Source organism: Gymnoscopelus braueri (assembly GCF_963280865.1).
Source record: "Gymnoscopelus braueri genome assembly, chromosome: 7".
NCBI lineage: Eukaryota > Metazoa > Chordata > Actinopteri > Myctophiformes > Myctophidae > Gymnoscopelus > Gymnoscopelus braueri.
In genome coordinates, this window is record NC_137608.1 from 29844986 (window position 1) to 29857515 (window position 12530).

The 12530-nt window shown below is 40.0% G+C and overlaps 1 protein-coding gene across 2 annotated transcripts in view; it reads right to left on the minus strand.

The window, feature by feature from the left end:
* Positions 1-1460: 1460 nt before the first annotated feature.
* Positions 1461-12530, minus strand: part of pcsk5b (proprotein convertase subtilisin/kexin type 5b) — a 76727-nt gene continuing 65657 nt past the window's right edge. Inside the window, exons 18-21 of one of the 2 annotated variants that reach the window (XM_080434055.1) lie at positions 9848-9951; positions 9341-9479; positions 7176-7291; positions 1461-4356 (exon numbers count right to left, since the gene is read on the minus strand). In XM_080434055.1, the coding sequence (XP_080290181.1) occupies positions 4250-4356; positions 7176-7291; positions 9341-9479; positions 9848-9951 (466 nt within the window). In that variant the 3' untranslated portion in view covers positions 1461-4249. Of the gene's footprint in view, positions 4366-7175; positions 7292-9340; positions 9480-9847; positions 9952-12530 lie in introns of both variants that reach the window. The other variant, XM_080434054.1, reaches the window with a different exon arrangement.

The window sequence follows — 12530 nt, forward strand, 5'->3', positions numbered from 1 at the left end:
GAAGAATGGAGTGCATCCCTTAGGGATCTCAAGCTTTCTTCTGTTATGAAAAAAATGACTGAATGACTGACCTTGTGATGTCATGACATTACCAACTATCTGCATACCTGAATCCCAATTCATTCCCTCATCCATCCCTATACTGCACTTCTAGGGAACTCCAAAACAAAGGGGTTTGTTTACACAAGTAAGACGCGCGAACACGGGAAGCGAACGCAAAAAAAATGAAAAAAAAAAGTTTAAAAAAAAGTAACCAATGAAAAAATAAAAAACAAATACAAAAAAAATCTGCGTTAAAAGGAGCATCTTAGAAAAATACAAATTCACAAAAAAAAAACTTTGAATGTTTTTGAACAATTCAACAAAGTGTTTGAAGTGCCTGTTTCACCCACTTCCGGGGGGCGGAGCCAAAATCCGAGCCCGAAGTATTTGTTCATAGACCCCCACTTAGGGGGGGTAGAAAAAGTTTCGGAGCGATTCGGGCACTTTTCATTTAACATGGGGTTTCAATGGGGAGTTTTTAGGAGCCTTCTCCGGGGCGTGGCTTCCGGGGGAAGGGGCGGGCTTAAACGCAACCTTGACAGGTGTGTTCAGTTTTCAAAGACCTTTCATTTGATGTATGGTACGTCTAAATTGGACATTTACTTATGTCAGAGGAGCTGCACACAGGCAGTGCACACAGAGACACAGAGAGAGAGAGACACAACCCGAGCACGGTTTCATAGTAAGCTCCACTTGCGCGGAGGCGCGCCGAATCCGCTGCGTTCGCAAATACACATGGTCATACACAAACCAGCATCTACGGATTATGTACAAAGCAGAAATGATGATCTACTGACGGAAAAGTGTTTCACTGGGCTATATAATCATAACTTTTTCAAATTTGACAGTCTATTCAGCAATAATAAAATGCAGCGATTACTAATTACTGTACAAGTCTGTGCCTATCTTTTAAAAATGTTTCGTAATATAGTGTGAAATTATTCAGCCTCCTCAAAACCGTATAATTATAGTTTAAGTGATTACATTTTGCAATACTTAAGCACTACACTCAAGAAAGCTATGTTGAATTGAGGACAATGTAGAGAGGTGTTTATATATACTCGCGCACCCACTCTTAAGCACCCCTCCGCAGGCGTTAAGTTAAGAGACATCCTGCGGCCGAGGGACCGCAGGGACCTGGTGGTACGAACTCAGTGGCCCCCTGGGGGGTACGAAGGGAACTTAGCACTAGCAGACTGACACCGGGCCAGGCCTCCCTCATCATGGGATTAACATGGTAACCGAATGCAGATCAAATTCTTTATATTTTCTGTACCCAATACCATTGTTCTCACCCTCCAACATCATGACATTTTTAATTTGTAAAAATAACAAATTAAATTCAAATGGGGGATGTAACACTAACTCACTCAAATAAGTCACATAATGAATGAGAAATATAAAGAAAAAAGCATGAACAGATTAAACATTTTAATAAGAACATTTAAGTAAAAAAAATGATTTTCAAAACTAGGCCTTTGAGTAACATTAATAATGCATTGTCAGGTATATCACAGGTACACAATAAAACAGTTTTCATAGGAGGAGAGGGGTGTATGCGTGTTTACTACCACACAATCTAAGTCAATTTGAGTCATCTTAAACAATGACCAAAAATACGTTTGTTAACCAAAAAAGGGATTCATCAATTTTTATTACAAATCATCAAGAACCATAAACAGTCAACAGTACAACAATTCATCTAATACTGTAATTGCTCAAGCTGCAGGAGTGAAAACCCACACAAATAGAATAAGAATCTTAAACATTTTGTTGTTCTTTATTGGAATCCAGTACCAGTCGAATAACCTTGGAGTTCCTTAGGTTGTAAGGTTCTGAGATTCAGGCAGACAGACAGACAGACAGATACACAGACAGACACCCTGATCCAAAGCCACACATCTGAAGCTTGTTTTGTTGTTTGTGGGGGGCTGCAACACCACAGTTTTCACCCAAAAATGCATGGGTGAGAGCAATTTGAAGTGCCTTTGTACAATAAAGGCTCAATGTTTGACATTTCAGAAAGAAAACATGAATATGCAACCTGAACATACCCCTGTAGTGCTTAAATCCCTTTTCCTGCTCCTGATGCTGAAACATTTACACCAGGGTGACCATTCACTCATGATCGAACTCTATACTTTATTGATAAGGCATTCATTTTTGTATTACGTCTTATTACTATGACTACTCTTCCTGTGAAGCAGGTTTAAATATTGTATTTTTTTATCTACTTCCTGAACAAACTGAGATGATAGTGAATAGAACCCCCCCCCCATCTGTCTACCTATTATGCTTAATAATCTGTCGTCCAACTGTGTCGCATGTCAAAAATAGCAGATCTACAATCTCACAATGCGTCACGGATGCGACGTGTTGTGAACTTGTGCATCAGCTATTTTTGCCATGTGGCATCATCCTACGACAAAGTATAAATCAGGCTTTAGAGATCACTATCAGCAAATGAAACGCACTTAAAATGAAAACATTAGTTTTTGTGATCGCTGAGCCTCCACACCAGATATGTTAAGCAATACTTCAGTTGGTATACGCCACCATTACAATAAAATAATCTTATATACTCCTAAAACTCAGTTTTGTTTGAAAATATCATAGCGATGCACCAATACTAACTGGCTGGAAAAGGTATTGGGGAACTTCTGCCAACGGCCACGTGATATATTTTTCACACATACAAGGATCTTCCATTTTCTCTAGGGATATGGATTATACCTCAATCGTTTGATCAAACAACTGCAAACGAATCATCCAAGTGTGGATTGTTCATCAGTGGTAATTGTTTGGATCAGTACATGATGATAGCAATGTTTAACCACAGGAACCTCCAGGGATCCCCAGGTCCTTAAGGGACCAGGAGGACCTTAAGGAGGTCCTTAAGGGACCAGGAGGTCCCCAGCAAAATGAGGAACAGTTTAAACACTTATGCCCCATTTTAACAAATCTTCTCTTATGGGGGTCCCTGACACAATCTTTTAAAATGGGGGTCTGTGACCAAATACATATCAATTTGGGGGTCCTTGACATGAACATATTTGAGAACCACTGGCTTAAGTGGTTAAACCTTTTAGTAGTGTGAATCATTATTGGCAGTTAAAAAAGGGGTATTGGTGCATCCATACTAACGGAGTCATTTTCACTGCCAAGTTTATTACTCCATACAGAAAGATCCGGAAGGAATGACTATTGACGTGCTATAGTACCACAGTAATGAATCAATGCTGTCTGGTCTTACATCAAGGAATGTTGGCCTTCCCCTCCGCCACACCAAAAGAGACAAAAACACGCATCTCTCTCTCTCACACACACACACACACACACACACAAACACACACGCGCACTTCACGAACTGAGGTGATTTTGTTCACTCATGGGCATCAGTTTGTATATGGTCCCACTGTAAATCCCAATTTATACTCCGTGGTATGGTGGTGTCGCTTACCGGCAAGAAATTATTTTCAAGCCAACATTGTGCAATGGACTATAAATGAAGCATTAAAACACCTGTATCTTCAAGTGTCTGTTTCCGTTGAGTGTATGTATACGTTAGGTATCCATGTGTGTGTGTGCATGTGTGTGTGTGTATGTACGTACGTATAGTATATGCATGTTTATCTGCATAAGGTGTGTAATGACCTGCATGTATGAATTGTTGTTTATTTACACACAGACACCTGGGGCCTTTCCTACTGTACATGAATCAATTGCCACATGTGCATCGTTGATATTGGATAGCATTGGAGGAAGAGGAGCCAAAATAAAAATGCACAAAGACGTAATGAGAGATTCACAGGCTGAATGGCTCCTGCTTAGCTACACACCCTACACTGGCAACAAAAAAATAGAAGGTACAATTATTTTGGCATCGATGCTTTGGTCACAAAATACCGACACTTTTGCTCATTTGTTCTGTTTCACTTTTGTTTTTGTTTGCTTGTTTGTTCTTGAAGTAAGTCCCAGTCATTTTACACCCTGACCGCGTGCGCATGTCCCACTACAGGAGAAAAAAAAGGTAGGTTTGTTGTAGTCCTGTCATCGCACCTCCGATGCAGTCCCTTAAAGAGGCACAGATTCTCTTATAAATTATGTGACTATGAATGTGTGGGCTGAGAGGTTTGAGGAGGAGGGGTGCCCCTTGTTCCCCTGCATCCGGTTACGCCCCCCACTTATGCCCGCTGAGGACGTTCTGTCACCCCTTTTGCGAACACGTTCTGCAGCACAGCTGCTGCAGCACTTTCCTCTGGCAGAGATTGTTCTTTTTTACGAGCACACAGAAACTGCCTTCCGCCCAAGATTCTTCATTTGCTTTCCATAGAGCAGAAAGAAGAGATGAAGGGGAATGGCAGGAGGAGGGAGGAGGAGGGATGAAAAAAACAACAACAACAAGGTGCACACACAGCGTAGAACCATCATAGGTTGGTCAGGAGCAAAAGGCAGAGCCATGTGATTGGTCAGGAGAGGGGTCAGGTGACAGGAAGAGTTTTGAGGATCCAATCACAGGTGTGATGTTCATCGAGGTGGGAAAAACGATCGTAGTCCCGCAGGAATGATTGGATCCATGTCAGGAAAAGGGGAACACAGATTTGGGAGGAAAAAAAGAGAAACAGTAAGAAGACAAACGTCACACAATTTAACAGATGTTTGATTTCAAGTCAAAAGGTAGTTTTGCATAGGTGAAAACATTTGAAGTGGACCACCAGTCTGCCATGAGAATTACGTTTTAAGTTGTCTTGTTGCCAACTGCACTAAACATTTACCAGTAAAACTGTGAGCTTCATCAGGCATTTGGATCTGATAAAGGGCCAAAACATGACCAAAATATTGTGAATTATTAAATATTGGGAGCTTAAAGCTACACTATGTAACCTTTTTTGTGAATACATTTTTATTTTGACCAATCTGTATGGCAGAGTATGCTAATACAATATAACCAACATAACTGTGGTGGTTGTAAATGGTCTCCCAGCTCTTCTATTGAGACATTTATATCCTGTGGTCTGGTTTGACCACTACTGGATGACAAGTGGTACTGCCTGAAGGTCAAAATTCAAATTTCTCCCCTGAACAGGCATGCAGGCTCTATTAGCTCAGTGGTAAAAATGTTACCACTTGGGTGGGGGACTCGGTTTCAAATCCGGAGTAGAAAATTCAAGTTAAGAGTGTAGCTTTAATTATCAGTGCGCAGCTATTTCTTCCTATTATTATCCTTTTATCCTGCACCTGATCCCAGTCAGGTTGGATATTGTCACTGACAGGCGGAAACCTTTAAGTCCAAAGCCATTACTTTTCAGGAAATGGAAAAAAAATAACATGTGTTCCAATGGATCCAATGTAGCTATCTATAAGCTCGCAACATGCAACCAGTTGTGAAGCTTATAGGTCAATTATTTTTGCTACTTTAACATGACACTGTCATATGACTAAGTATAAAATAGTGCATTCATTTATGAAAAAACATGTAAAAAAAATGTAATATGGAGATAAGGTTTCTGAACGACAGTGACGATATACACACACCAGCTCACATTTTCAAAAATAACCGGTGAAAAACAGACTGAGGGTGCACTTTGACTAAGTAAAAATCTCCATCATCATCATCATCATCATAACCAGAAAGGACACACAGGAGATATATTTTTATCCTGAAATGTATCACAGACTGGTAAGGTTTATGGGCGTTTTAGCGAAAAGGTCATAGTAAAGAGCGAACCCAGCAATTATGAACCTTGTTAGTTGTTAGCCACATAACCAGATCATCACCTTGACCAGTCTGTAATATACACTACAGTATATAGGATATGACCATTAAAATAGCAAATGTACTGCGTTAAAATAGCCTTTCATAACTCCAAAGCATGCACAATTTAAACAAGACTGGAGCAATAGAGCATGCAGCAATGAAAATAGAGCGAGTGGAATAGAGTGTTAAAATAAAGTAGACAAGCCAGTGTTGACTAAGCACGTTGAAAGGAAGCAGTTGAAAGGAAGCGGTTGAAAAACAGATAATGAAATAATACAGAATAATACAAGTTTCTTAAAGAGACGTGAAAAATATGTTGGCAGGCAGTGCGTGCCGGTGTGAATGCGCCAGCCCGTGCGTCAAAACCAATTACACCGTTTAACGAGTACGCTTGAACTGAACCTTTAGATAAATAGTGAAAAGGTTGAACAGACAGGACTGAGCAACGTTGCAGAGCAGAGCAGATCAGATCAGTGAGCAGTTTGATGGGTTAGTAAAAAGCTGAAAATGAAAGACAGAGACCAGTGTGTTCTCTGCTGTTATTTTACGCCAAAGCTCCCTTTGGCAGCCACTGTGCATCTGCCCTGTGACAATTTAATTCAATTAGGAATGCAAAATAGCATGCATTTAAGCAATGCATTCTCAAAGCGTATGGAGATCTATCTACAACTTAGGCCTATTGCACACTTGATCTACACAGTAAAACCTTCAGTGTCATTTTAACTCAGAGTTACTGAACAAATAGACAAATTAACCAACCACATGAACCCTGACATTGGAAAATAGCCCATCTATAAGCTCACAACAGCTTGTAGATTGGCTATTTTCGGCAAAGACATTTGGTAGACTATAGAGGGGGGGAAAGGATGGGGCCAAGCACAGAGCCCTGGGGGACCCCGGTCAACAAAGTATATAGTGTTTAATTAACACTGAGTATTTTACTGTGCACACAAACAACTTGGTGCCACACATTGGATCCACCAGGACAGTGGATTGGATATGCCTCAACATATACTGTACATGTACTGTACATTTATTTATAATTTGGAAACACAATACTTCAAGAAATCATTATTGTGAGAATGTTTTTTTTAATAAAAATGAACGTGAATGTATGTATGTATGTATGTATGTATGTAAGTATGTATGTATGTATGTATGCATGTTTATTTTTTCTTATAATACAATTACAATTATATTGATTTTATTCTTTAAATGCCTTACAATATATGCATGTAGTACTAACGTATGTATTTTTTCTTGCTGTTGTGGCTTATATCGGATCCAATACACAACAAGTTGATCAAGGGTTTCAATTCAATTTCCCCATGCTAGTCAAGAGAAAGTTTCATAGAACAGAAAGCTGATAACTCACCATCTTTGCAGATGGTGCTGACCACACAAGCTGTAGCCTCCAGGTTGTAGCCACTGACACAGCTGCTGCAATTATTTTCACCAGGCCCTGTGCACTCATAGCAGCTATGGTCACACCTATGGGTGCAGATTTGGCAGTGTCATCACTCTGTAGAATATTACTTTGTATTACTATATCTCTCACTAACAATTGTAACAAAGGGTATATTTCAAAGTATGAAATATGGCTTAAATGATTAGAACCAGGAAAAGACAACACATTCACGATATTAGGATATGAAAAAAATCCCAGACGATATCTAGTCTCGTATGCCCAGCCCCACATGGAATGGATATCAATTCATGGCTGGTCATACTTTGCTGGGAGACCCAATGGCATTTATTGCTATGGCTGGATACTATAACCAACACATCTTCATATTGAACAAACACCTTCACAGAAGCCCCCATGAATTGATTACTTCAGCAGCCCACTTGCGTTTTTGACACAGAAGCATGGCGTTTCTATGAATGGATATGTCTCTTCTATGCATTTATTTCTATGGGAGAAGCTGACAAAAGGGTTAATGGTCAAATGTGTGAGGTGTCAGAATTCTCTACCTTTAGGCATGTAAACTGGTTAGGGGTGAACATCCCAAACACATCACACATGACTCTTTTGCATTCATCACTCTTTTGCTTTGAATAGCCATAGATGTGTCACTCTTTCGCTTGAGTAGCCATAAATTACTCTTTCACTTTGAGTAGGCAGGCATAGATCACTGTTTTGCTTTTAGTAGCCATACAGTACTCTTTTAATAGGAACGCATAACTCTACTGTTTTAAGTGAGCAAGCATAACATCACTCTTTCGCTTCCCCCCCCCCCCCCCCCCCGCCCCGCAAGACAGGGAATGGTAAGAATAATATCCAAGTCTCTAATTTTTGGAAATAAAGTTCACTGAGGGTCAAGAAGTTGTCAGGAAGTATACCAATACTGCCAAAGTTTTGACACAGCACAGGTCTGCTGTGGTGTTTTCCCTTTAATTTGCAGGAGCTTATTTAGGGTTTGACAGACATTTATTTTGGTCCAGTTTTGGTTCTGGTCCCCAAGAGAAAAACTAGCTTGGAGGCCTGAAACCTCTCTGTCATGAGCACATTAAGAGAATGATTGACAGGTACACACAGTATATTGGTGTTGATATACACAGTTAATGTAGAAGCTGTTTATATGTGTGGTGACTTGAATAGTCGAATTGCAGATTTGAAAGATTATGTTGATATAGATCATATACTCACAAGGACTGTATTGGACACAGGTATAAATGAACATGGGCAAGCCTTCATTGAATTCCTGAATGATTCTAAATTCTGTGTGCTTAACAGAAGGCTGAATCCGGAAAATTATAACTTCACGTTTATTTCTGCACAGGGTTCAAGCTGTGGTAGACTATATTGTGACCCCACATGCCAATTAAAAAAAACTTGCCATGAAGTGTTTACACACCCTCTGAACTTGTACGCAGAGTTGGATATGAAGCTGCTAAATTGTTGGATGAGCACAGGAGACTGCCTGATTATTTGGTGCTTTGAAGGTGACACAGAAAGCTGCCTGACAAGGCAGAGATGTGAAATGATTAGACTGTGGAACTGCTTTACTCAAATGCCAGAAGAGAGGCTTGATAAAAGTATAGTTAATTGGAGCAGAACACATAATCATCTGTGGATAAGAGAGGTTTCTTAAATCTTCTCACGCTCTGATCTAAATATATATTTCATGAATAAATTGTATGAATAATATATAGTAGTAATATAAATAAATGAAACAGAAATTGTTAATGTTACATCAGGAGCAATTTAGGGTAGACATTTTGAAAAATGCTAAGTTAACAAATTATGTTCAATTTAAAGAGTATGTCACTGAACCTTATGTTGAAATGTTGAATTTAATTTAAAGCAAGGACAGAGGTCCCTCTGTGCTCAACAAGATCTGGTTCCCTACCTCTGGCAGTTGAGACGTCTTGGTGTATGTACATGTAGCATATATACACCAAGACGTCTCAACTGCCTGTCACATTATGTGAATCATGTAAGTGTCTTTTGAGCCCATGTGGGCTGGACATCTTGTGGTGGAGGACACTATAATAAATAATATCAATCAATCATACAGGTAGTGTAGGCTGACTTACTTCTTGCATGACCTTAGCGCCTGTCCACCATCTGAGGTCTGCTCTGCCAGGTAGTAGCCAGTACTGCATGTTGTCACACACCTCCATTCCTCTAGCAAGTATCCCTCTGCACACTTGGTACATGCCTCTATCCCTGTACCTGTAACAAGATGCAAACAAGCTTACCATGTGATCAGAGCAACTAACTGATTTAATCGATTATAATTAAAAAAATTGAATAATAATCGATCCCTATTTTGGGCATGTTTTTATAGGAAATAAGTCACACAAAAAATCAAAAATAGTGAAAGTAGCTGATCTGCAACACGTCATGTTGCACGTTGTGAGCTTGTAGATCAGCTATTTTCAAGTAATAAGTAAGTGATAAATAGATAAGTAATCAACAGAAAAATCGCTAAGAAAATAATCAATAGTTGGAGCCCCCCTACAACACTGAGTAGCACAGTAGTAAAGGTGGGAGAATATATTCTCAATTGAAATTAATGCACATTTGAAGATGTTCCGTACCTGCACAGGTGGCACACGCCCGATGGCAGGGCTCACAGGTCCTTCTATGCCCATTGTAATAAGTTCCTGGGTCACAGGTCATCTGACACTTGTTTCCTTGGAGACTGGACACAAACAATGCCATGCACACGGTTACAAGCCTTTCACACAGGACTGGCATAGGCGGCACGTACAATTGATGCTCGATGAAGAGTGGTGCAGTCTCTGGTGTGGCAGATCTACAAGCTCACAATGCGGTGCGATGTGAGCTTGTAGATTGGCTATTTTCAGCAAAGAGATTTGGTGTAGAGGGTAAAAAGGAGCCCGGGGGAACTGTAAGTGGTAAACTGTTAGAGCAGGAAACTGTTTGTGAGGAAAAAAGGGATTTTCTATCTAAATCAACGGGACTTGTTAATCCAAAAAGGTGGAAATCCTGTGGAAGCATGTTTCCATCACTGATTAAAAATTCCCCTCCCCCCTTCTGATTTTATGTCTCCGAATGAGACAGAATGAGTTTTTTTTCCCCTTACAACTGCAGTAAAATATAAAGCCAGAATTGCAAGGAAAAAAACTCACAATGAACTATTATCTATATTATTTAGTGGCAGAAATGGACTTCAATTAATTAATGATGAAAGAACTAAAAAGAAAAAAGGAACCTGACAAATTACACATTAAGGGAGAACTACTGCTGAATCATAATCGGTCATGCTGATTTGTAGTAGTTTTTTCTCAGTTATTTACAGTAAATCTCGAAATTCCGGCCAAGTAGAAGTTAATCACTAAGCTTTGAGATAACGCTTGTAGAAAAACAACCCAACTTTAGCTCCAATGATACTTTACTTTGAGTGGGTGGTCAGGACACTGACTGGCCTTTCGCTTTTAGACAAGTATTCAGGAATGTGACCATCCTGCAGTTTAATTTAAGGTATATATGTACTTGTGCACTTAAAGTGCATTTATTTGAACTCATACACATTAAAATCCTTGTTGTTCATTTATAACTCCGAGGGTGTGCAAATGTAACCAAATGTAACTAAATGGAGCCTTAGGGGTCCATTTAGTTACCTTTGCACACTCTTAGACTTAAATAAACAATTTTTTTACAATGGCAAGCGGAGGGGCAAAAGTCCATTAGAGAGCAGGGTTGGAGGTTATAAACCCAGTTCTAAGAAGTCAAAGTGAGGACAGGTTGGTCCTGACTCTGTGCTGAGTTGAAAACCAGCTGGGCTGTGTTAGCTAATGTTTCCCAGAAAGGGTCTGGTTTGGTCCTCACTTCCTCCTCTCCTCCCCACCAACCATAAACGGTGTACTGAATTGGAGAGGGGAGACATTGTGTCTGAGTGCATGTGTGTACGTGCATCTGTCTTATTGTGGTCTCGCCGGCGCTTGGAGACTACTATTCACATGTGTCCCCCAGCTCCGTCTCTGACTATACTCGCTGGGTTCAGGACCACAATGTTTCCAAATGTTTCACAAGTGCTTCCTTCATGACCTATCAGGGATCCCAGCACTCTGGAACGCCCTATCCCGTATCAGGTCAAGTGCGGTCACTGTGGTTTAAAGAGGTTGCCGTGGAAGTGGCCAGAAAATGAACTGGGACATGTCAGGATAGATAACTGACTGGTTCAGTTCAGGGGCTCTTAAAATACAGGTCAGAACTTAAAACCGGCCACAGGTTTACTTGTTGTGGGTATCCACATGACAAGAGTACAAGGACTTTATTAATATGCCTGGGTCATAGGATGAAACTTACAGTAATGTACTTTTTTAGTCCCAAGTGGAAAAGGTTTAAGAACCCTTGGATTCAATAGTTTACAAAGCTAACCCAAACCGCAAAGAGACGCACGCTAGCCGAGTATAGCAAGACTCCTACTGCTTTGGACTCAACGGTTTGAAATCTTTTACATTGAATTCCTACTGCTTTGACTGGACAAACGTTTACTCATACAAGTACAATAATTGTATGCCCTATATATGGCCTTTTGGGGCTATAGAATAATACCATGTGAGGATTTCTCCCACTATATCCATGATTCTGTTGCATTTGTTTTGATAGATAAGGTGCAAAATAATGCTCTCAGGTTAAGCCAAACCACCACATTGTGATGGAAACCATACATTGTATTATTACAACTTTATTTCAGACAACAGCCGTTAGAAGGATGTGTTGCATTCATAGGTCAGCTGTCTGACAGTAAAGAGTTCAATGGGAACATGTTAAGTGCTTGGTTCAGCATGGCTAAGCAAAAAGCTATCGATCAAATTCTACCTTCATGTTGCTATGTGTCTGGAAATGGGATAATGGGTAGCTTATGCCAGAGGTTCTCAAACATTTTCATGTAAAGGATATGTATAATGCCGTAGAGTCCCATTTGAAAATGCTTCGTGCCAGGCACCCCCATAAGAGAAGATTTTTCAACATTTGTCAAGATCTTTCTACATTTTTCAAAAATAGCTGATCTACAAGCTCATAACGCATCACATCGTGACACGTTGTGAGCTTGTATATCGGATATTTTTTAATAGCCAAACAATGTAACAGGGCTCATATGTTTCAACTGTTCCTCATTTTGCTGGGGACCCCCTGGAATGCCCCCCCCCCCCCCCCAAACAAATAATCAATTTACATTTTGTAACATTTTTTTAAACGTTCACCTATGATGACATGCCCAAAATAGGGATGCCAGGTTAGTTAGTTACT